Below are 25,398 nucleotides of genomic sequence, written 5' to 3'. Positions count from 1 at the left end.
CAAATAATGATACAAGAGAAATTATAAGATAGAAGAGGTCCAAAGGGTTCAAAATGAAAGCAATTAATGAAGGTTTTTCTTCCATGGAGGAGTCTGACTTACGTATCATCTTCTATATATTTTATTAGCGTCAAGGCTTTTCTGTGAAGGACGAGCAGAAACTGCGCAAGGAAAGTACTCCTGAGAGACAGACCGGGTTTCAAATGAAAGACCTGCAGGAAAATGAAGCATGCTCATAAATAATTTGCTCCCGTTCTGCTTATCCACAGCATGTTTCTGCTGACAGTGCCTGGCAGGTAACCCACGTTTGAGCAGCTCTCCCTAATGGTCTCCATAGATGGATACATCCTGGTGGACAGGAGGGGATGGACATACTGGAATGGCCTGACAGTTCTGCTTCCTCTTTTAAGAATGGACTCAAAATTGTCCTTCTACCTTAGACTACAGTCATATTTATTTTGTTATTAAAAATCATGATATAGGTTACTTCTGGTTGTGTTACTTAGCTCTGCCCACATCTTCAAATAAAACTGGAGCTCTTAGAGGTTGAACTGTGCTTTCACTATGGTTTTGAGATATTCATATTTTTCTATTTTGAGGGGTGGGGGGTGCATGGGTAGTGGTAGAACAATTTTATTTCTGCTTGAGAAGCATGGAATTACATGACTTTGAATTATCCCTGAACTTTGCAACATGTCACAGATCACACAGACCTGGATCCAAAATTTCTAGTTAACCTCAGGATTATATTATTTCAAAGCTACATCTATGACAACTGTTTCCTGGCCTGATCCCTAGAGTGATATCATAACAAAGTCCCTCTATTTTAAGAAATAAGACCCATATAATCTAAAATTTTCTTTAAAATCTGATCTTTTACAAAGAAATGAGACAGTAAGGATGCTATCATCTAAGTAAGTCTTAAAGACATTTTTTGCTTAATTAAGGCAAATATACAACATTTGTACAAAACTTCCCTTCACTAAAAGAAAACATCCTTGGGTTATAAATTAGTGCTTAGAAGTTATTATTTGAACTGGGGGATGCTGCATCTTCAATTGTTAACATACAAACTACTTTCCACAAATAATTCAGCAGAAAAATAATTTTGACACTTTAGAAAAACCAGAGATAAAACTACAAAAGGAGCTAATTCTACAGGCATTGTGGGATATACTGGAACAGAACACATGTCATATCATTCACTCTGACAATCTCAGGTTTAATACTTACCTGATCCAGGAAGGCTTTCACAAGAGTGTCTCTATGTAAGACATCTTGAAAAATATTCCTACGAAGAAAACAGACCAAATGTTGACATGGCTTATACAAAGCTGTTTTCCACAACCTCTCATGCCAGCCAAACTAAATTATTCGAAATGGGATTATAAACATATTTATAAGAATTACATAAATAAATACAATAAAATACAATAAATAGATTTGGAAATACAATAAAATAGATTAATACACTCATTTTAACTCAAGTATACATTTATCTATTACTGGAGTCTGTCAGGCCACAATGTGATTATTTTCTTTTTAATAGTATAAGCAGTCCCAGGAAAGGTATGTACGTATCTATCAATGTATTTTAATACTTCACCTTATAAAGAATATTGAGAGCCTTAGGCAGTTGGTAAATGCAACTACCAATTCCTGTCATCGCAAAAACATAAAACAGCAACAAACATAAATATACGCCACTACTATCAAAAACCCAAACAAAATAAAAGGTTAACTTCATGTACTAATAACTCCTAATAAGCAGTTTTGGAAGAAAAAAAAAGTAAGAGGATGAATGTTAGGAAACATTCAAGTGGGAATAAGGAACACACACAGATGATTATCTCCAATGTCTTGCCCACTGGGTTTGCATCCACAAGTCCATCCTCTGGTGAGTAACATGAATCAGCTACCTAAGAAAACGTTAGCTACATCGGCAATGAGCAGAGTCAAAATTAAGTTCTAATTCACACTTGAGATAATGTTCATCTACCATACAACTTAAGATATTATGCTGCTAAGTCGCTTCAGTTGTGTCCGACTCTGTGCGACCCCAGAGACGGCAGCCCACCAGGCTCCCCTGTCCCTGGGATTCTCCAGGCAAGAACACGAGTGGGTTGCCATTTCCTTCTCCAATGCATGAAAGTGAAAAGTGAAAGTGAAGTCGCTCAGTCGTGTCCGACTCTTCGAGACCCCATGGACTGTAGCCTACCAGGCTCCTCCGTCCACGGGATTTTCCAGGCAAGAGTACTGGAGTGGGATGCCATTGCCTTCTCCGTAAGATATTATAGGCACTTTAAAAAGACTGTCTATTTCCCAGGTCTCAACCCCTTTTGGTCTTTCTCTTCTTCCTTCCCTCTCCTTGCCTTCTACTTCCCTAAGGAATTTACTGGGATACTAGGCTATACTCAAGTCAGGGGGTAACATAACATTTACTAAGGTAAACAATTTTTAACTAAAAAGAAAGAAAATAGTCGGGATCATCATATACCTGATCGAAGTACCAAGGAAAGAGATGTGTGTGCAGATGTAAATAGCAAAGTACCTAAAACTTCCTAGTTTTAGGGAATGGGTGTTCCCAACTACAGAAGAAGGAAACTCAGAAAACGGGGAAAAAAATCAGCATTTCACAATTCCTGGCTGTTCAACTGGTGGCCAGTAGGAACTGACAGCACCCACTTTCTGGCTTTGGAGAGAGAATTTAGCTATTTAAGTCTAGTGTTCTGAACATATCTGCTTTATAATTTGATTGTCTTGGTCAAAAGGGAATTAGATGAAGCAAAGTGTCATAAAAAGAGTATTTTCAGTGACTGATTTTTCATGTTTAGGTAGTGAGTGGAATTATTTTTAAGAGTTAAAATTAAAAATATCTTAAAAATAAGTAATATTGCTTAAACTAAAAAGTAAAATATGTCCATAAAACATAAAAGTTAATAATACATCAATCTAGAGTCTGAAAATATTATCTTTGGATAATGTTATGTTTAGGAAATTTACTTAACAGCTGAAAACAAATTTTAAAAGTTCATGACATTATTTGTTATGATCAGGAAAACAAGAATAGGTGGCTTATCACAGTTTGTCAAATCAGCGAAGCCAACATAACTGGCTAAAATGAGTAAGACATATTAAAACCATACATGTATCTCCTCTAAAAAAAAAATTCCAGAACTTTAGATAAAGTTCACTAAATTCCCCTCAAAGAGCTCTCCGCAACCTACCAAAAAACCAGAAACAATGGACAGCCAGGAAAAGCTGGTTCTTAATGAAGCCATCTTTCCGTACCTAGAGACACATGAGACTGGGGATTCCTGGGACATGGTGTTCCTTTGCTATGCTTGTGGGCAACACCTGCTGTCTGACTAGTGGCGCTTCACAAGTCTGTTGCCTCAGCTCAAAATTTTTCTATAAGACACAGGATAGGGTTGCTTGCTCCAATTTTACTGCTGCCTTATCCACTAAAACCTGGATTATTTACTAGTCAACATTTACTGAGCACATTCTATATGCCGGGTACAGAGAACCATGAGAGTATATGACAATTTATTTTCCTGATTTCAGAACACTAAGTGTTTTACAGTTCAGATTTCTTTTTTTTTCTTAATTGGGTCCACATTCAACATTTTATTATCATTACTTTTTCTGTTAATTTACCGATCATACCTTATGGTAAGAAATGAACACAACACAAGAGAATATAAAAGGATGCTCTATTACTGTATTTTCACAGTTTTGCTGTATTTTATATGTCAAGGGAAAAAAAAAGATACCATTCCCTCTTTGGTTTAGTTAATAAATAAGCTTCTTAATGACCTTTACACACTAGTCTATAAGCAATGGAAGGACCTGGGTCTGGGGCTGTCTGGTTGGCCACTATTAACCTTAACATCACTGATTCAATGGACATGAACTTGGGTGAACTCCAGGAGATGGTGAAGGACAGGGGAGGCCTGGCGTGCTGCAGTCCATGGGGTGGCAAAGAGTCGGACACGACTTGGCCACTGAACAACAACAAACCTTAGCACCTTGTAACTAGGGGCTCAATGTATATCTGTTAATTAAGTACTTAAGTACTTATTTTTAAGGACTAATCTAACTTATGGCAAACACAATCATACTAAAAAAAATAGACATTTAAGAAAAACAATGCTTGATTCACCACAGATTTCTTCTAGCATAATTAATATGTCTTCCCTTTTAAACACTGAATTTTTTGTTTCTACTCATAAAAGACAGTTTCCTAATGCTGCTTAATGACAACATCAGAAAGCAGGGCACGACGTACAAGTCCGGGGTAAAGCTTTCATCTGTATAGATGAAGGTATCCTGAGCTACGTCTTCTTCTGAAGTGGCTCGCCAGAACGCTGCCAGCTCTGATCGCATGTATCTACGCTGATTATAAATGTGTTCGTGACAGGGTGGCATCTGCTTGACGGTATTGACGTCCACATCTATGTGTGTGGTGGGGTAGGGCGCGTACATGACTTGCCGGAAGGGAAGCACAAAGCTTCCAGTTGAATCCTGTCAGAATGAAAAGAAAACCGTCTTTTACACTGAAAGATATGAAGATTATCTTTTAATTTAAAAAATTGGCTTTAACTTAGCAAACTCAGCTCTAGAAATTTATCCCAGAAAATGAATCATGGTTGTGTGTCACGTTTGAGTGGCGTGTGTGCTACAGCACTGGATTAAACAATAAAACACCAGAAACACTCTGAGTGTCCAAAAAGAGAAATACATATTTATTCATTTAAAGAAATGAAAGTCGTTTATTGTTTAGCTGCTAAAAATTAAGTTGCCAATGTTTATGTGTTGATACTGAAAGATGTTCATAATATATTATGAAAAAAGGAGCTTAAAACATGAAGAGTATAATCTAATTTTCTGGGCTGGGGGAAGGGAAAGATATGAAAAAATTACAGAGGAAGAAAAAGACCAGAAAGATATAAGCCAAATATTAATAGGGGCTAGTCAATGGATTATGAGATTACAAGTGAGTTTTTATATTCTTGGTTATTCATGTTCTGTTAAGTATCAGTTGAATATTCATTTTTATAGTAAGTATACTTCTTTCCAGGTACAGTCAGTTGGGTAGTCAGTTGCCATATAACAAGTACCTACTGTTATAATATCAAAGTATGCTCTAAAAGGCTATACAATTTAAACTTGCATGGAAAATTCTTAAGAAACATGTTTTCATTAAATTATAGTTTCAAATTCTCTGCTATGCATTTGGTATAGGTTCCTTTAAGGGATAAAATTATACATTAAGTGAGATGATGCTGAGGAAATTAAAGTACTAAGTACCTCATTATGCCTTTGATAGGAGAAGTTCTAATTTTCAGATCTGTACATATCAAATAAAAAATGAGTTTCTCAAGTAGTTTCTGTATTTAAACAATATTATTCTGAGCTCAGAGCAAGCATATTATTGAAAATGTAAAAGCTGAATATAATTTTTACTTGCAACAATTTTTAGTATTTTTTTCTTTCATTTTACTATGCCTACATCCTCAAGAAAGCAATCACTCTGAAAGACTCAGACAATCATTAGGAAATCTACTTCTTCATATCTCTGATGATAATCAAAACATCAATAATGAATTCAATAAAGTAAATAAGGATTCCCCATAATTAATGAAAATAATTGTTAATTTATATTTATCTGTTTTGCTCCTTAAAAAGCAGACTCAAGTAAATAAAGAAAAAGTATAAAATAAATTTTTTCTTATATATACATACACACTGATAAATAGAAGCTGGTCAAATCCTATACAATTTTTCAAGACAGGAAGCAGCTTAACATTTCCTTTTCAGTAAATGAATGTGGTACATAAAACATAAAATGGTAACAAGAATTCAAATCTGTTCAGTAAATAAGAAATAGTCCCATTTTAGTTGTGTACATTGATTCAAGCACATATCAAAAAAAAAAAAAGATCCTGAGACCAGATAGGTGTGGGAAACCAAACAGAAACACCAAGAAAGCTATTCTGTGATGTTTTCCTGATACAAACTATAAATTTATAAGATATTCACTCCATCCTCAGACCTGTGAAAAGGAAGTCAAGCTCCTTACCATACAAACACGAGACACGTTAAATGCTAATGTTCAACATATATTTATAAAGAATCTCAAAGATGATTTTAAAAAAGTTGGTTTCACTTGTGATAAATGGAAACTGTACCTTTAGTAGGCCTTGTACAAAGAGCCCTGACTCGTATTTAAATGATGATTCTGCTTCACACAATCTGGAGCATTTTCTCTCTGCTGGAGTCAGAAAAAGGCATAATGTTCTTACTATCTGTAAAATGAAAACATTTTAGCATTAAAATATGGATAAAAAGGCCAGTTTGCTTAGGAAAGAGACCTGAATAGAAATTTCAGGTGTTACTTTCAATAAAACCTATTCTGAAAAATAAGTATTTCTCAGTAACCTGGAATAGTCTGTGGGATATAACAGCTGTTGCTTAACCTAAGTATTCTGTGGCCAAATAAGCTTGGAAAATGTTAGTAAAGTTAACTGTATGGTATCTCAAAACCATTACCATTTGAATACACACTATGACTCTCTAGGTGACTGATACAATATGCAGACTTTCTCAAACTTATTTTACCATGGAAACCTTATTCCTAATCTTATATGAGGAAATAATGACCTAATATAATTATTGATTATATATCCACCCAGCAATAATTTGGATGATAAAACTAAATGCAGTTAAATTAGGCAGAATTATATCTTCTGTTTAAAAGTTCTATATGTGAAATCTCATCACCATGAATATCAAAGAGTTTCTAAATCCTTGAATAGAATGAGAATTAATTCTATCAAACTTAATTTGAAATAAGCAATCCATTCGGTTAGAGTTTAGAAACCTATCATTCTGACAAGATTTGGTGATAGATCTATTAGGAAAAAATAAAAAGCCATGTAACTATCTCAGAATTCAGGTTATATTCAGAATTTTTATATTAAAATAGTGGTTTTTAAATTAATGGTGGCAACCTTTTTTTCCTCAAATTAAAAAGATAAAAGAGAAGCTATTAAGCTAAAAGAGGATGGTAGATAAGAAAAATGTTTGCAAAATACAGAACCCCAACCACTGAGGCTTTTTCTCCCCAAGAAGCAACTGAGAAGGTCCTAAGGAATCTGAAAGCTCTGCAGGACATGAACTGAAAGCTACCTTTTGGGGCAGCAGAAATAATAAGCTACTAGATATAACAACAGGTAAGTTAATCTGTCAAAAATGGTTATACCAGAAATATAATCTTGGTAAATCAAGGGTTGGGTAAGTCTACAGGGAAGCTTATCACAGAAAAAAAAAATAATGAAATTATTTGTCAAGCAAATAATCATTCCTAACATACTTCTGGTGTAAAACCTGAAAAATTAGGTTTGCTTAAATTGATAAGATACATATACTTATCTCTTTCTAATTACTGATCAGTGAAGAAAAGTACAAAATCCCTTAGTTTACTATCTAATACTTGGAAAGGTTCATGAATTCTTTTTTAACTCATACAGCACTAAAGGAGGTGGTCACAAATGTTGCCATACAACCTCCAATGACCACTTAGTAGCAATAGGTTCCTAAAAGGAAAAGATTTAGAGGGAAAAGCAAGGTAATGAAATCACGATGAATGATGAGATTCCGTTTCCTTGGAATTAGTACCAAAAGAACATGGCCATCTTCATATACATTAACGATAACATCAGGAAATAGAAGACAAGTATTTTTAAAAACATCTGATTTTAAAATATTCTCAAAACCATTTATACAATACTGAGACTAGTATTTATAAATTATCATGATGAAATTGATAAATGACTTCCATTTCAGATAGTTTAAACTTATTTTTGCCATAAGGTGTCCCAGTAATTTGGTCAGATTACATTGCCTCCTAAAATTATAAGATCATCTTGACTGCAACCTAACCTTTAAATTACAATCCACATATGTTAGCAGCATTAAAAAATCAGATTATTTGCTGGATTACAAAATAAATTACCTTATTTACTTTCTCTGCACTGCTACCTACTACAACAGAGCAGCCACAAGTTTGCAGGTGTGAGCTGATAGCGCTGTGAATTGAAAAAGAAAGATTAAAAAAATGTTGACTGTAAAATAATTTCACAAACTAAAAAAAAAAAGGCAAGTGAACTTCAAAAAACTCTGAATAGCTTTAAATGATGAACATCAAAGTTCTGATCATAATGCCATCTTTATTTCTATAGTACTCTGCATTTTCCACCACTTGACTTTCACAGATTCTATCTGAACCTTAAAACAATGCAGTTAGTAAAATATCACAGTTTTACAGTGGAAGAAATTGAGGTACAAAGAGGTTAAAGTGGTTTGTTTAAAGTCAAATGGGGCTAAAAATAACCTCATGAATGGCTGACACTGAGCAGAATCAGGACTAAAGAGCTTCTGATTCAAGCCATGTAAGGCTTTGAGGTTAAACACATATCTTTAAGACCCCATCATGAACCTAAAGGAGAAGACTTGTAGACATAAAAGCAAGTACTTTATCCTTTCATTCCTCATTTTTTAAAACAAAATTTCATGATAATCTGTAATTGTAAAGAAACACTCAAGTAGAAGATGAGCTTATAAATGCAGGCAGAGCACTTAGGGGACTAATATGCAGGCACTCAATAAACACTGGCCATTGTTATTATCATTTTTCTTAGAATAAATAAACAGACAATGTTAGCTATTTGCTATTATTATGTGCCCATATGTGCCATGCACTGTTTTAAATGCCTAATACGATTCATCTCACTGAATCTTACAACACTCCTATGAAGTAGGTAATATTATCCCATCTTACAGATGAGGAAATGCAGGCATGGAGAGCTCCTGCAGCTTGCTCAGGGTCACACAGCAGTGAGCCAGGAAGCCTGATTTTAGAGCCCACGTTCTAAAATCTACTGTAACAAGGAAAGCATCAGTACAAATACGAAAATTGTCTTTCCTAGGCCTAAGTGCGTCCATCTATAACACAACTTAATTAGAAAGGGTTCTTTGTTTCAGCTTTCATGAGAAGAAAAACAAGAAACCAGAACCAGACAAGGCTCTAAGAATTCTTATCTAAACACTATGGGAAGCTCAGCTTCTTTAAATATTAAGAAGAGTCACATCAAATGTATCATAGGTAAATAACAAGTAAAGAAGCAACACAAAGCTAAGCAATAATTCAATCATGCATTGCTGACCCTAGAGTAATCTAGTTAGGCATTCTCTTATTATTTTCTTCCTTCCCAATCTTGTCACAGGTGAGCATAAAATCTGCATCTGCTTCATCCAGCTTTTATGAAAAGAAACAAAATTCTTACTTGAGAAGAAAGCCTTCATGGCAACTGTCACCAATATCATCATCATTGAGAACTGTGTCAGCTATCTAAAACGCACCAAAAGGAAAAAAAGAATATTCTGGCTGTTAACAAAACGCTGAAATAACAATTTTAATACATAAGTTTTCTGAAGTCTAGGTTCAATGAGACACATTGCCCTCATTTCTGAGCATCACAAATCCCCATAAAACAATCTGTGTCACCAATATAAACTTGCAGAACAAGTGATGTGAAAGCTGGGGAGACAGGTTAAGTAACCATTTTTACAAGAGCTACTTCCTCTTCTGAGCTGTCACAATCAGGAAACAAATCTTAATTACAAAGTCAGGAAGCTGCTAAATTAGTTGCCTGAAGATTTCTCTTCACATCTATAGTGTGTAATTCCTAATGTCCTCAACAAATGGGTGATTAAGGAAATCACACTAGTGAAGATAGGCGAACGTCCACTAGAGCTAGTGATCTGTACACTGCTTTGTTACAAGAAGTACTGCACTGAACACTGATTGACTCTCTAAGGTCTGAAATTATCATACTTCTAGGAAATACACGAGTGGAGAATTTAACTAAATTTATCATAACTGCTATTACTAACCAAAAGGTCTCTGCTTGGTCATTAAATTCAGAATTTTAAATGTGTTTGTTAAAGTGGCTCATAATTCATATGAATGATATGTATGATAAAAATTTGTACTACTAAAATTAGAACATTACTAATATATGTAGTAGTAATATAACTTAGGGGAATTAATAAACGGTACCATTGCTCCGATTTAAGATGACAACTGAGAACTTACATCTATTTCTTCTGGAACACTGTGCGATTTCATAGATGAAAGCAGTTCCATTACAGGAATGACTTCTCCAGTAAGCATTGGAATAATACTCTGACCCTGCATAAAAAAGTAAAATGAGGTGAAGAAAATCACAAACTATAGGATGAAGTTGGCGATAACAAATCAAAAACTGAAAGCAAAGAATAACACCCTTTAACACATAAATACTTGGTAATTTATTCAAACACTGGAGGAGGAAATAACAACCCCTTCCAGTATTCCTGCCTGGAAAATTCCATGGACAGAGGAGCCTGGTGGGCTACAGTCCATGGGGTCGCAGAGTCGGATACGACTGAGCAACTGAGCGCACACATTCAAACACAGCCTCAAACAGTGTCTACTCCGAAACCTTTCTATTTCTATAAGATTTATATGCTATTTAAAACTCCTTTTCATTCTTCCAGGAATGATTTTCTTTAGTCAGAATGGAATCATTGGTTTATCATTTACACACAATCATTAAATCACCACACCAAATTTAGAAAGAATCTCCTCTGCAATTTTATTGTGAGAAATAATCAAAGGTCATCGATGCATTTTATATTAAAAATGGGGAAAGACAAGCGTAAAAAGGCTTTAAAATTCTCAATAGAAAACTCAGTAGTAAAGCTTGAGTCAATACTCAATCTCTATATTCATAATAAGGTATAATCTACCCAAATCAAAGTCGTAGCATGTATTTTTAAGAATCAACAAAGACGACAAGTTTCCTTTAGTGTTCTTTCAAGGTAATACTACGACTGCTTACATTTCAAAAATGTAGTTTTAAAATCTGCAGTTTATAGAAGGAAGTTGAAAACTCAATAGAGAACACCGCATGTGTGAAGCGCCTCAAGTATGGGTGGCTCCTGCATGCATTCATGGCCACTGTGACTCCCCAACATGTGTGGCCCATGCTGAAATCACAGACTTTTATTTATTTATTTTTTTTTTGAAATCACAGACTTTTAAAGAGGCAGATGAAACTGTCATATGTCTATCAATTTTTAGCTAAACATGTTTTTAAAATCACGTATTAAGATCAATCTAAGAACAAAACTTATCCCCTCATTCACATTTCAGGAAATGATTATATTTAAACTGCTGCTGCTGCTGCTGCTAAGTCGTTTCAGTCGTGTCCGACTCTGTGCGACCCCAGAGACGGCAGCCCACCAGGCTCCGCCATCCCTGGGATTCTCCAGGCAAGAATACTGGAGAGGGTTACCATTTCCTTCTCCAATGCATGAAAGTGAAAAGTCAAAGTGAAGTCGCTCAGTCGTGTCCGATTCTTAGTGACCTCATGGACTGCAGCCCGCCAGCTCCTCCGTCCATGGGATTTTCCAGGCAAGAGTACTGGAGTGGGGTGCCATTGCCTTCTCCAATATTTAAACTCCTTACATTAAATTGAAGAAAGTAGGGAAAACCACTAGACTATTCAGATATGACCTAAATCAAATCCCTTACGATTATACAGTGGAAATAACAAATAGATTCAAGAGATTAGATCTGATAGACAGAGTGCCTGAAGAACTATGGATGGAGGTTCGTGACACTGTACAGGGAGGCAGTGATCAAGACCATCCTCAAGAAAAAGAAATGCAAAAAGGCAAAATGGTTGTCTGACGAGGCCTTACAAATAGCTGAGATAAGAAGAGAAGCAAAAGGCAACGGAGAAAAGGAAAGCTATACCCATTTGAATGCAGCATTCCAAGGAATAGCAAGGAGAGATAAGAAGACTTTCCTAAGTGATCAATGCAAGGAAATAGAGGACAAGAGAATGGGAAAGACTAGATACCTCTTCAAGAAAATCAGAGATACCAAGGGAACATTTCATGCAAAGATGGCCACAATAAACAGAACAGTATGGACCTAATAGAAGCAGAAGATATTAAGAAGAGGTGGCAAACTGTACAAAAAAGATCTTCATGTTGAAGATCTTTTTAGTTCTTCTGTGTATTCTTGCCATACTGTTCTGTTTATTGTGGCCATCTTTGCATGAAATGTTCCCTTGGTATCTCTAATTTTCTTGAAGAGGTATCTAGTCTTTCCCATGGTGATGGAGTTCCAGTTGAGCTATTTCAACTCCTAAAAGATGATGCTGTGAGTGCTGCACTCGATATGCGAGCAACTTTGGAAAACTCAGCAGTGGCCACAGGACTAGAAAAGGTCAGTTTTCATTCCAATCCCAAAGAAATGCAATGCCAAACAATGTTCAAACTATTGCACAATTACGCATCTCACATGCTAGCAAAGCAATGCTCACAACATTCTCCAAGCCAGGCTTCAACAGTACATGAACCGTGAACTGCCAGATGTTCAAGCTGGATTTAGAAAAGGCAGAGGAACCAGAGATCAAATGGCCACCATCCATTGGATCATAGAAAAAGCAAGAGAGTTCCAGAAAAATATCTACTTCTGCTTCACTGACCATGCCAAAGCCTCTGACTGTGTGGATCACAACAAACTGTGGTAAGTCTCAAAGAGACAGGAATATCAGACCACCTGACCTGCCTCCTGAGAAATTTGTATGTGGGTCAAGAAGCAACAGTTAGAACTGTACATGGAACAGCAGACTGGTTCCAACTCAGGAAAGGAGTACATCAAGACTGTATATTGTCACCCTGCTTATTTAACTTATATGCAGAGTACATCATGCAAAATGACGGGCTGGATGAAGCACAAGCTTGAATCAAGACTGCCGGGAGAAATATCAATAACTTCAGATACAGAAATAACACCATCCTTATGGCAGAAAGCGAAGAAGAACTAAAGAACCTCTTGATGAAAGTGAAAGAGAGTGAAAAAGTTGGCTTACAACTCAACATTCAGAAAACTAAGATCATGGCATCCGGTCCCATCACTTCATGGTAAACAGATGGGGAAACAATGGAAATAGTGACAGACTTTATTTTCTTGGGCTTCCAAATCACTGCAGATGGTGACTGCAGCCATGAAATTAAAAGATGCTTGCTCCTTGGAAGAAAAGTTATGACCAACCTAACAACATATTAAAAAGCAGAGACATCACTTTGCACACAAAGGTTGGTCTAGTCAAAGCTATGGTTTTTCCAGTAGTCATGTACGGAGGTGAGAGTTAGACTATAAAGAAAGCTGAGCGTCAAAGAACTGATGCTTTTGACCTGTGGTGTTGGAGAAGACTCTTGAGAGCTCCTTGGACTGCAAGGAGATCCAACCAGCCCATCCTAAAGGAAATCAGTCCTGAATATTCATTGGAAGGACTGATGTTGAAGCTGAAACTCCAATACTTTGGCCAACTGATATGAAGAGATGACTCACTGGAAAAGATCCTCATGCTGGGAAAGATTGAAGGCAGGAGGAAAAGGGGACGACAGAGGATGAGATGGTTGGATGGCATCACCGACTCGATGGACATGAGTTTGAGCAAGCTCTGGGAATTAGTGCTGGATGGCATGCTGCAGTCCGTGGGGTCGCAAAGAGTCAGACATGACTGAGCAACTGAACTGAACTCAAACTCCTTACATGCATATTTGAAGTAGAAACTCTGCATTCCTAGGACCAGTCCTTTTCTTCAGTGACTTAACTTAGTTTTCAGAGCCCCATATCATGTTAAGTTGCTTTAGAATTTAAATGTGATGCTGCCTCTGGAAATGGTATCCTAAGGCATAGGCCCCCTTGTATCTCTCAGGATGTTTTATTATTAAAAAAAAATTTGATCCTGTAGTAACCTATGAATACAAAACCTTCATTGTTTTTGCTTTTTAATTTTTTAAATGTCAGTTTATAATTACAACTATCAATACATGGAATTCAAAGACTAATGATTGAAGTTGTGTTAAATTTGCTTCCTTGTAAAACAATTTTACCATATGACAGCTACAAGCAACTAAAACTAGCATGATTAAACTTGTTTTAGACTATATATCATCGTCAAACAGTACTTATTGCTCAAAATAAAGTCACTGCAACCACATGATGTGGGATTTGCAAGAACTCAATTATCAGGCAACTCCTTTTCAGAAAGGATAATTATGGGAGAATACCGTCCCTTTGGGGCTCCCTTGGTAGTTGAGCTGGTAGAGAATCCACCTGCAATGCAGGAGACCCCGGTTCAATTCCTGGGTTGGGATTATGCCCTGGAGAAGGGACAGGCTACCCACTCGAGTCTTCTTGGGCTTCCCTTGTGGCTCAGATGGTAAAAAACTCGCCTGCAATGCGGGAGACCTGGGTTTGATCCCTGGGTTGGGAAGATCTCCTGCAGGAGGGCAAGGCAACCCACTCTCGTGCCTGGAGAATCCCCATGGACAGAGGAGCCTGGCAGGCTACAGTCCATGGGGTCACAAAGAGTGGGACATGACTGAGCAACTAAACACACACCTTCCCTTTCAGTTCAGTCCAGTGGCTCAGTCGTGTCCGACTGTTTTCGACCCCATGGTGTAGGCATATATACTATTTATACACAGCATCTCAGACATTTATCATCATAAGCAAATGGAGATCCTCACTGAAGCTTAACAACAACAAATACTAGATGGCTGACCACAGAAGAGGCTCTAAAATGTCTTGAATTTCTCAGCAGGAAAGCGGTTCCCCTTTAAAAACCTCCTGTTTATTCAAGTATGTGTGTGCTTAGTCACTCAGTCGTGTCCCACTCTTTGTGACCCCATGGACTGTAGCCTGCCAGGCTCCTCTGTCCATGGGGATTCTTTAGGCAAGAATACTGGAGTGGGTTGTCATGCCCTCCTCCAGGGGATCTTCCCAACCCAGGGATCGAACTCAGTTTTCCCACACTGCAGGTGGATTCTTTACTGTCTGAGCCACCAGGGAAGCCCAAGTATAATTTCCTCCTGACACAGAAAGGGGAGGATAACATTTTTAAGAAGAGAGCTTAAAAGAGAAATAAACTGTAACGTTAATAGCTGTTAACTTTATAAGCACAGACTTCTGGTTTGAAAAACCCCCAGAAAACGTAGAATTTTACTGGGTTCTAAATTTCATTATGTTGACATAACTCTACTAGTTCCTCCATAACTAGAAGGTACATCTAGAGGTTGGTGAAAGTCCTGGGCACACTTCTTACTGCCTAGCAAGGAAAGCCGGGCTTCTGTGAGTAAAGGGAAATATTTTCTTGTTAAGTCTTAGACCTTTCTCCGTATATGCTTCCTTCTGACTTTTGTAAATATTATTTACAAAAGTACAAACATATAAATTTTGTAAAGATCATTTTATAGCATTTTGTATTTGCCTTATGTTCCTATATCCTGACAAATTTCTAGAAAAAGCGATTGTTTAAAATACTGTTTGTCTCAGGCATCCCAAAGAGAACCAGAGAGAAGGCTTGTTTACACTGGAGTTTCCAGAGGAGCAATGAGGGTGGCCAGAGACCCAGAGGCGATGAGAGTAAAAGCAGAGAACGGTTTCTCTGTGGGGGGATCTCCCTTCAGAAAATCTCTGCCCTGGGTTGTAAAAAAGGCTTTGTAATTAGTTTCCATGAGGAAAGCCATACCCTTGCAATCATGCTTCTCAAACCCTGGTGCCTGCTCCCCAAGGATGTTCAAAGCCATGGGATAAACATGGCATGTTTTCTTGGAGACTTGATACCACGAGAAGCCAGGATGGTAAGAAGGTAAGGAATACTAGTGGCAAACTGTAATATTAAAACAAATAGATATATCACGGAATAAAATGTAAACGGCATGAGGTTTAAATTGAGAAAGGAGCATTGACATAGACATACACTATTGTGTGTAAAATAGGTAAGTAGTGGGAAGCTGCTGCGTAACACGGGGAGCCTACCCTGGTGCTCTGTGACGACCTAGAAGGGTGCATTGGGGTGGGGATAGGATATATATACATACATATATATAAACTTTTGCCTGATTCATGTTGTTGTTCGGCAGAGACTGCTACAAGACTGTAAATCAATTATCCTCCAATAAAAAAAAAATTGCGAGAGTTTTAAAGCTACAAATGAGACTTCAAAGAAATATCATGTCTAGATCTGTGTGTGTACTCCCAGATATGTTAGGGGTACTCACTCTCCTGCTACAACTACTTCTGTAGAAATGCTTAAGAAGCAATACCTTAAAAAAAATAATATACAGCACTTAAAATTTTTACTATGTGCAACTTGTCTAAAACTTATCCTACGCAAATGGAAAAAAGGTAGCAAAATATTAATTTGTAGATTCAGTTCTTATTATCATTCATTTAACTCTTCAGGTCTAAGATATGGAAGTTTTCATCCAGTTTATTCCATTTATCTCCATGAAGGTTCTGTTTGCGTTCAGGCTCGCTCTGTCAAACTAATAATGTCTGCAGGGAATCCTCTCAACCCAGGGATTGAACCTGGGTCTCCTGCATTGCAGGCAGACTCTTTGCCATCTGAGCCAGCAGGGCAGTTTAACAGAAGCGCCCCTTAGCTTTACGCAGCCCTTAGTGGTGGGTCTGGCCGTGTCCGGGGATGAGAAATCTGCGCCTTACCTGATCTTCCATTCTCTCTGTGCCTTCCAAGACGATTTTCTGGACATTTTCTTGCCTCTCCTGAGCAAGAGAAAATTCATTAAAATTAATAAACCACAACCTTTAGATACTTGTTTATTTTCCACAATACAGTTAAACGGCAGACATCTTCCTGGGTAATTTAGTTCATGGGAAAATACTTTCCACTTTAGGGTCCAAAAAAGAGGGGTGGGTGGGAAGCACCCAACAAATCCATGCTCTCATAGACAATATGAAATAAAATAACACCCTTTTTGTTGGCAGTTAAAAATATAATTTGACAGAAAAACAGTCAGTGTAACTAACATCTGCAAAGTTTCACAAAAGAAACTAATGATTTGTACTTTTCAAACTGGATAAGATCAAGATGAATCTAGGGAATACCGAGCTAGATTTTAAATGATTTTTATAAACGTGAGCATTAAGGAGGTACGCCTGCAAACATACTTTAAAAAAAAAAACTCTTTTAAAAGATATTACTTTCCCCTACTATCTGGCAAAAGCCTTACAAAAATCAGTAATGCTTTAGTGGATTTCCATGTTACTATGAAACTAAGCAGAAAGAATGAAATCTGTTCTTCTCATGTGCCAGAATTACAGTATATGGAAATATAAATATCACTATTTATTAAACTATAGGATTTAGGTGATAACAATAATTTCCTCTAGCTCAAGTTACAAAATCGAAAGGAATATTTTCTGAATACCATTTGGTCCAACTTCTTCATTTTAAAAATTTGCGAACTTGGCAAAGAACTTAAAGGGGCCAAAGGTTATACGGGCAAAGGCTTATGAAACATTGTCCTAAGCTGCTTATACTATACACAGTAAGTGAAAGACAGGGTCATGCAATGCAAAAATAAGCTTTCAGAGTCAAATACTTCGCAAGACAAATCCAGACTCTGAAGCTTATGTTTCTTAATTTCTCTAAGCTTTGGTTTTCTGTTTACAATGTGGAGCTATCATCTCCTACCTTCCAGGGTTAAAAGACCACAAATACCAGCCTAGATTGATTTGTACCTAATATGGTAGAAGCAGATAATAGCTCCTGTTTGAAGTTAACTGTACATAATTTCTAAAAATTAGATATAAGTGTGCGTGCGTGCCCACTCAGTTGTGTCTGATTCTTTGTGACCTCATGGACTGTAGCCTGAGAGGCTCCTCTGAACATGGAATTTGCCAGGAATACTGGAGTGGGTTGCCATTTCCTTCTCCAGGAGATCCTCCCCAACCAGGATTGAATCCAGTCTCTTGCATTGGCAGGCGGATTCTTACCACCGAGCCACCTGGGAAGCCAGATATAAATGTAGTGGAAGGTAAACTGTCAGTGGCTAGGTTAGTTAGCATGCTTAATAAGTTCCAAACCCACTCACCTTATGCATCCATATCCTCCCTTTCCGGATAATGTGAGTTAATCTATCCACACACACTCTGTGAAGTGGGAGGTAGAAGCTCAGCTCTGTCTGGGGAAGTATAATCGATAGTCCATAGGTGCTTCTATCCCCATTCCAGTTTCCGTCGAAGATTAATGAAACAATAATTACTCCTTTCTCAGATAAGACAAAGAACTTCACGTCTATTGCCCCACTCTCTGCATTTCGAAGGATTTCTCCGTTGAGGGTATGGTTGGCAAGAAAAGTTATTTCTCCGTCGCTGAGAAGTACCTGTTCTGTCTTTGGAGCCCAGATGTGCCTTACTCTGGGACCAAGAATATTGTCCCAGTAAGCGAAGGTCGCTGCTAATAAAGGGGATTCACCACTTAAAGCAATCTCTGTCTTGGCAACAGCTGGAGATGGTGGTGGACAGAGGGTCGACATCACTGCATCCCAACTGTCACATTATCTGAAAGCTCCAGGGATATCTGGACAATGACATACAAAACCAGTGATCAAGTTCAGTGATTTTTAAGTCATCCATCAAAAACGCAATTGTTGGTATTGATATCTACATGCGTGCACATACTCAGTCATGTCCGTCTCTTTGTGATCCCATGGACTGCAGCCCACCAAGCTCCTCTGTCCATGGGATTCTCCAGGGAAGAATACTGGAGCGGGTTGCCATTTCCTCCTCCAGGGGATCTTCCCAACCCAGGGATCAAACTCACATCTCCTGCGTTGGTAGGCAGATTCTTTAACATTGAGCCACCTGGGAAGCCCACTGATATATATACACTACTCTGTTTAAAATGGATAACTAATAAGGACCTGCTGTATAACACGGGAAACTCTTCTCAATACTCTGCAATGACCTATCTGGGAAAATAACGTGAAGAGTGGATATATGCATGTGCTGTACAACAGAAACACAACACTGTAAATCAACTATACTTCAATAAAAATTAAAAACAAACAAACAAAAATGTGCACTCTAAGGTGTAAAAATAAAAAATTCTTAAATGATTTAGACATATGTGGTTTTCTCCTCTCCAGTCAAAAAGATGTGAAAGCATGCCTCCTATTTTTTAATAAATATTATAGTATTTATATAAATATTATATAAATACTATAACTATTATATACTAAACCTCACTGTTTCTAAATAGCCAGACTATTTGCAATTCTAATATGATTGGCTATTTGGTTCCTGAACCATAGGAATTAAAGAGAAGCCAATTGGGAAAGGGAGGGCTCACCTAGAGACCATGGCCCCTGCTATGGGCTGAACTGTGTCCTTCCCCACCCCAAATAGATGTTCAAATCCTAACCCCCTGTGATCTTATTTAGAAATAAGTGTAATCAAGTTAGGATGAGGTGATATTGGATCAGGATGGTTCTAATACAATGGCTGATGTCCTGACAAGGAGAGAAAGCTTTGGAGACAAGCAGACAGAAACAGGGCCATGAGAAGATGAAGATAAACTGGAGTGATGTGGCTCCAAGCCAAGGTATGTGTGCTGGTAACTACCAGAAGCTAAACAGAGGCAAAGAGAGAGTCTTTCCTGGAGTATTTAGAGGAGCATGCCTCTGCCAACCACTTATTTTGGGCTTCTAGCTTTCAGAATTGAGACAGGATACATTTTTACATCACCCAGTTTGTGGTACTTTGTTACGGCAGTCCATACCCGGCAGTAGAAAGCCTTAAAAGCTGCTAAGAAGTGGGGGGTGGGAGGGGGGAGAGAAAAGAAAGACAAAAGATTATAAGACCACAACAATCTGGAACCATATGAGAAAATGAGGCAACATGATGCACACGATTATTCTCAACATATTCTTTGGGCATCAAGGGTATTAAAGCCAAATACAGGTGTTTAAAATGAGGTTAAGTATATTTAATATGCTATTTAAGAAATAGGAAATATATTTAATATGCTGTTCAAGAAAGCAGTATGGCATTTTATCATTACAAAGAAGCTTCTATACTAAATGGCTGAAATAAAAAAGCTTTAATTATTTAAAACATGTAGAGGACTAAATGGTTGGATAGGCCCTTTCAATCTACTGAGAAACAGAGAAGAGTGAACTGCCCAAGGTCACTGAGCCGCACTAGAATCCAGGTCTCTTTGACATCTTGCTGCTGCTGCCAAGTCACTTCAGTCATGTCTGACTCTGTGCAACTCCACAGACTGCAGCCCACCAGGCTCCTCCGTCCATGGGATTTTCCAGGCAAGAGTACTGGAGTGGGGTGCCATTGCCTTCTCCAATGCATGAAAGTGAAAAGTGAAAGTGAAGTTGCTCAGTCTTGTCCAATTCCTTGTGACCCCACGGACTGTAGCCTACCAGGCTCCTCCGTCCATGGGGTTCTCCTGGCAAGAGTACTGGAGTGGGGTGCCATTTTTACATCTAAACCCATTCCAATGAATCACTCTACCACATGAATCTACCAATGAATCCACTCATACCACATTCAATGAGGTATGAATGCAAAATGAATCATTCCTGCCTGATACTAAAATTGAATACCTATGCATATTCAGTGACAATTTCATTTAGGCAAGTCTAAAATTGTGGAATCTATTCATTATAATGGTAAAGGATAGTAGTTAATAGGTGAGCTATGATACATCTATCTTTGCCTGTATGATTGCTTTAGAAATAACATTTGATCTATAACTAAATTCATGTCAAAGTAAACCATTTTACTTAAAGAACTTTATCTACACCTTGTCAGGAGAGCTCAGAGACTAAGGAAAAGCAAAAAATAAAATACTCTAATTTTAGAGTGTTGTATGAGCACTTTTATCATGATGTCAAGAATGGATATACAGCGTTTGGCAAAATGCCTTACTGTAAGTATGTGCAGAAATGGTTTAACACAAAGACGGTTCTTGTGTATTTTTTATTTTAGAAATTCATTTAGGAAATATTCACAGTTTTAAATGTGCTGTCTCAATTTAATAGACTTTAGAGACTACACTAAGCATAAGTTGTATAGCTTGCTTAAAATATCCACTGTTGGGACTTCCCTGGTGGTTCAGGGGTTAGGATACCACGCTCCCAATGCAGGGAGTGTGGGTTCAATCCCTGGTCAGCGAACTAAGATCCTGCAGCCCACATGACTGTTGGAAAAAAAAAAAAATCCATTGTTACAGATACAAGTTAAATACTTTACAATGACAGAATACAGGAATATAATATGAATAGAAAATGTAATGATGCTAAGATAATTAATAACAGCAAACTTTAGAGGCCAAGGAGATGCATTAAGTAAACACATACCCATATCAGTATACTGTAACATATTCTTTTGTTCTTTCTTTTTGGATAAAAAAGGTGAATAATCATAAAGGTAATACTGCCACTCAAACATTTCAGCATTGTATTGAAAATAAAAGACACTTCTTAAGTGGAATTGAGCCCTGGAACAAAATCTGGTTAGATTATAGCACAACCTTTTACCTAATTGTGAAAACTGTTCTATTATAGGCTACTATGTTCAACGGAGAAGGCAACGGCAACCTACTCCAGTACTCTTGCCTGGAAAATCCCATGGACGGAGGAGCCTGGTGGGCTACAGTCCATGGGGTCGCTAAGAGTCGGACACGACTGAGCGACTTCCCTTTCACTTTTCACTTTCATGCATTGGAGAAGGAAATGGCAACCCACTCCAGTGTTCTTGCCTGGAGAATCCCAGGGATGGGGGAGCCTGGTGGGCTGCCGTCTATGGGGTTGCACAGAGTCAGACTGACGCGACTTGGCAGCAGCAGCAGCAGCAGCAGCAGCAACTATGTTCAATTTTACTGCTAGTATCATCAGAAAGAAAATAAAGGATGAAGATTATGTTGAACTGTTTAACTTTAAATCCTACTAGAAGAAATAACTTAAGAAATTAAAGTCACAGAGAAGTATAGTTAAGAGAGCCGTAAAATGAATGTACTAACAGTTAAAGTCATCATCTTTGGCAAAGAAAATCCATATATACAGAAATGGCTCAAAATCAAGAGTCTTTCATCAATATATCTTTTTACATGTAGTGCTGGCTACACCAGACAGTTATGAAACAAGAGTTTTGAGGTAAGCCAGGATCCAAATTGGGTGACACAGTGGCTTGCCACACTCCTGTAAACAAAGAACAGGGTTCATGAGGGTGTACCCAATATACTTGCTGAAAATAACCCAACACATGCAGACATAAAGATTAATTACCACACGTTACAACTGTTAGCACAGGGGAAGTTTTAAAGTTTTGCTTTTTTTAAACCTCTGCTAAAAATCAGTCATCTCTTCTCTGATTGATATTTAGAAAGTTGGTTGGCCCTTTGGCACCCCACTCCAGTACTCTTGCCTGGAAAATCCCATGGGCAGAGGAGCCTGGTAGGCTGCAGTCTATGGGGTTGCGAAGAGTCAGACACGACTGAGCGACTTCACTTTTACTTTTCAATTTCATGCATTGGAGAAGGAAATGGCAACCCACTCCAGTGTTCTTGCCTGGAGAATCCCAGGGACAGAGGAGCCTGGTGGGCTGCCGTCTATGGGGTTGCACAGAGTTGGACACGACTGAAGCGACTTAGCAGCAGGAGCAGCAGCTGTTGTAAATAAGAACTCAACCATCATTAGACCCACATTTCTCATAACCATGCTTTCTGTTTATTACCTCCCAATCCTAAAAGAGGGCGCTTCCTTGGTCATTCAGACTGTAAAGCATCTGCCTGCAATGCGGGAGACCTGGGTTCAATCCATGGGGCGGGAAGATGCCCTGGAGAAGGAAATGGCAACCCACTCCAATACCCTTGCCAGGAAAATACCATGGATGGAAGAGCCTAGTAGTCTACAGTCCACGGGGTCACAAAGAGTCGGACATGACTGAGTGACTTCACAATCCTAAGAGAGGGCTTCCCAGATGGTGAGGTGCTAAAGAATCTGTCTGGCAATGTAGGAGACTCAAGAGACTTGGGTTCAATCCCTGGGTTGGAAAGACTCCCTGCAGGGAGAAATGGCAACCCACTCCAGTATTCTAGTCTGGTAAATTCCATGGAGAGAGGAGCCTGGCGGGCTATATAGTCCATGGGTCACAGTGTCAGACACAACTGAGTGACGGAACACGCGCGCGCGCGCACACACACACACACACAGCTCTAAGAGAAGCAGGATCCTAATAAAATAGCCCTACTTCCAAAATAGGACCTGCCCGGACAGATTTTATTGACACTAAACTCCCTGTAATGCCAGATAAAAAAGACTTTGCAACACTTTCCAAGACTCAGAGGTGTAGTTCACCATAGCCCTATCTGACCATCTCTCACAGCTCCAGTTTCTCAAATAGGCAGGCTAACCCACTACTCCCTAGAATTACTTAATTAAAACAGAGCCCAAGGGCAGTCTTGAAAAATAGGAGTCTTTGGTTTTTTCTTTCTCTGAAAATTAATTTGGATTGCTAAGAGCCAGAAAAAACAAAACAAAACAAAACAAAAAACAAAAAAATAACACTATTTTATTAACTTTATAAGGTGGGGGGAAAAAACCCTTTAGCTCCTATGTAATTGTCCCCTGCTGGCCTAGTGCACAATCCATCACCTACTTCTCTTGTTTTTGTTTCATAGAGTACATTCATCATGATGTTAATTTCCAACCGATTCAGGGCTTTCCTAGACTGACAAGGTGCCAGCAATACTATCTGTGTCACATAACACCATTGTATTTCAAGTATTCTGACTCCAGGCTATTAATTTCCCATATATTACATTCCTGCTTCTGTGACGTTCGAATCGTGTTAAAAGTTTTCCAACGTCTAAGATCATCAGTAAGATATAACAGTATTTTCCAAGCTCTTTGTACAAATTAAAATAACAGATGGATTGACCCCCTTTGCTTTGGATCACAAGATGAGAATAGTCTGAATCGGAATTTATCCATTGGCCACAGTCAGACTGTTTTCACTAAAGCCTAACAATCTCCATTGTTTCGGAAAGGGCCACCTCTCTGGGGCAAGTGCATGACCTCCCAGTCTTCTGAATACAGAAGCCTGGTGGAGATCACCAGGGCCAGTCAGACACTGTGTGGTCAAAGCAGACGCGTTAATCACGGCACTTCTTTCTGAAACTGATGCCATCAGTCAAGTGATGCCCAAATCATAATGGTCACTTCCTTTAAGTCTGTGCAATCTCGGAGAAGAGAAGTAAACAGGTCATGAACCACAGAACGGGAGCAAAACCCAGTCTAGAACTGCTGCATCAAATTCCAGGGCATCAGCAATCCTTAGCAACCTCGAAACCGAGACAATTCTGTAAGCCAGTAGTTTGATCCCAGCCCACCCCATCCCGCTTCTTCCTCTCTCGGACCCCGACTCGGTCCGGAGCAGCCGCGCGCCGCCAGCTCTCTGGCCTTCCACGGGCCAGGCCTCTTGGTGCCCGAGGCTCCTTCCCCTGGAGCCCGCGGCACAGGGATCCGACGGATCGATCTCTTCGGATCTCACGCCAGGACCTCGGGAATGAGCCAGCTCGGGGACTGCGGGCGGGAAAGCAGAAAAGGAGACGGAACCCTATGCCCCTATCTCTGCGCCCCGGCTGCCGGAAAGTCCGGGGCCCGGATGCAGGCAACTCCACTAGTCGCCGGGCTGGAAAACCCGATGCCCGCTTTCGGTCAGGGGAGAAAGGGGTAAAGAGAAGACCCGCGGAGCCGAGCCCTGGGGAGAGCCTCCGCCGCCGCCCTTGCCCGATCCCCGCAACCGAAGCCCAAACGGCCACCTACACGCCGGCTTCTCACTCACCCACTAGCCACCGCCTGCTGCTTCGCCGTCGCAGCCGCCGCGGGCAAATGGACCGCAACCGCAGCTCCGCCCCCGTAGCTCTGGCCCCGCCCCTGCCCCGCCCCCGTGAGCGTCGCGTTCCCGAACTGGCTTCACGCCACTGTTGTTTCTCGCCTTGTACTCTTCTTCTGTTTAAATTTTTTCCGATCTTTGCTCGTTCACCCTCCGCGAATATAGTGAGAGCAAAGGGAGGAGAGAAAGGGCGGGGAAAACTAAACCACACACTTCCTAAACACCCGTCCTCTCTGGGCCCCGCCCCCGTAAGGAAGGAACCGGGCAGCAGGGATGGTTGACGCATTAAGCGCCATCTTCCACGCGGGCGGAACAAGTTGCAGCAGTAGCATTTCCTCGTGGGACGCCGTAGGTACGTCTTGGCGTTTTCGAAATACGATTACGTAAACGCAGGAGGCCGGCGAGAGGAGGGGCGGGGCCTTCTTGCTCTATCCAAAAACGGGCTCCGTAAAGTTAGTGTAAGGAGTTAGCAGCGAAGATTTTATAGTTTTTACCCAGTGGGCTGCCGGGCCCCCAGAAAGTAAAGTCGAATTGATGGCTGTGAA

At 39.2% G+C, this 25,398-nt stretch overlaps 2 protein-coding genes and 1 long non-coding RNA gene across 5 annotated transcripts in view; 2 read left to right on the top strand and 1 right to left on the bottom strand.

The window, feature by feature from the left end:
• LOC147366690 (uncharacterized) overlaps positions 1-551 on the top strand; it is a 12,015-nt gene extending 11,464 nt beyond the window's left edge. Inside the window, exon 3 of the long non-coding RNA XR_015169480.1 lies at positions 129-551. This is a non-coding gene — a long non-coding RNA (uncharacterized LOC147366690). The remainder of the gene's footprint in view (positions 1-128) is intronic.
• The window catches only part of C9orf72 (C9orf72-SMCR8 complex subunit), a 26,681-nt gene extending 1,834 nt beyond the window's left edge, over positions 1-24,847 (bottom strand). Inside the window, exons 1-10 of one of the 3 annotated variants that reach the window (XM_086414904.1) lie at positions 24,784-24,847; positions 18,034-18,521; positions 16,643-16,702; positions 10,163-10,258; positions 9,351-9,415; positions 8,021-8,093; positions 6,195-6,311; positions 4,292-4,527; positions 1,234-1,291; positions 103-212 (exon numbers count right to left, since the gene is read on the bottom strand). In XM_086414904.1, coding sequence (XP_086271030.1) covers positions 103-212; positions 1,234-1,291; positions 4,292-4,527; positions 6,195-6,311; positions 8,021-8,093; positions 9,351-9,415; positions 10,163-10,258; positions 16,643-16,702; positions 18,034-18,477 — 1,259 coding nt within the window. In that variant the 5' untranslated portion in view covers positions 18,478-18,521; positions 24,784-24,847. Of the gene's footprint in view, positions 1-102; positions 213-1,233; positions 1,292-4,291; positions 4,528-6,194; positions 6,312-8,020; positions 8,094-9,350; positions 9,416-10,162; positions 10,259-16,642; positions 16,703-18,033; positions 18,522-18,622; positions 19,748-24,783 lie in introns of those variants that run through there. The other 2 variants (XM_086414901.1, XM_086414903.1) reach the window with 2 other exon arrangements.
• LOC147366688 (uncharacterized) lies at positions 22,502-25,398 on the top strand. The gene has a single exon (XM_086414905.1). It carries the CDS (start codon positions 24,577-24,579, stop codon positions 25,132-25,134), a length of 558 nt encoding a protein of 185 aa, XP_086271031.1. The 5' UTR covers positions 22,502-24,576; the 3' UTR covers positions 25,135-25,398.

The sequence above is a fragment of the Bos grunniens genome, chromosome 8 (genome assembly GCF_055505025.1).
Source record: "Bos grunniens cultivar Pamir isolate PY7600 chromosome 8, Bosgru_T2T1.0, whole genome shotgun sequence".
Lineage (NCBI taxonomy): Eukaryota > Metazoa > Chordata > Mammalia > Artiodactyla > Bovidae > Bos > Bos grunniens.
Note: the sequence above shows the minus strand (reverse complement) of the source record. Positions and strands in the feature narration are given on the sequence as shown.

Excerpts from the sequence above, each read along its gene's own strand:
- LOC147366688 (XM_086414905.1), top strand. The coding sequence starts at position 24,577 with ATGCCCCTATCTCTGCGCCCCGGCTGCCGGAAAGTCCGGGGCCCGGAT.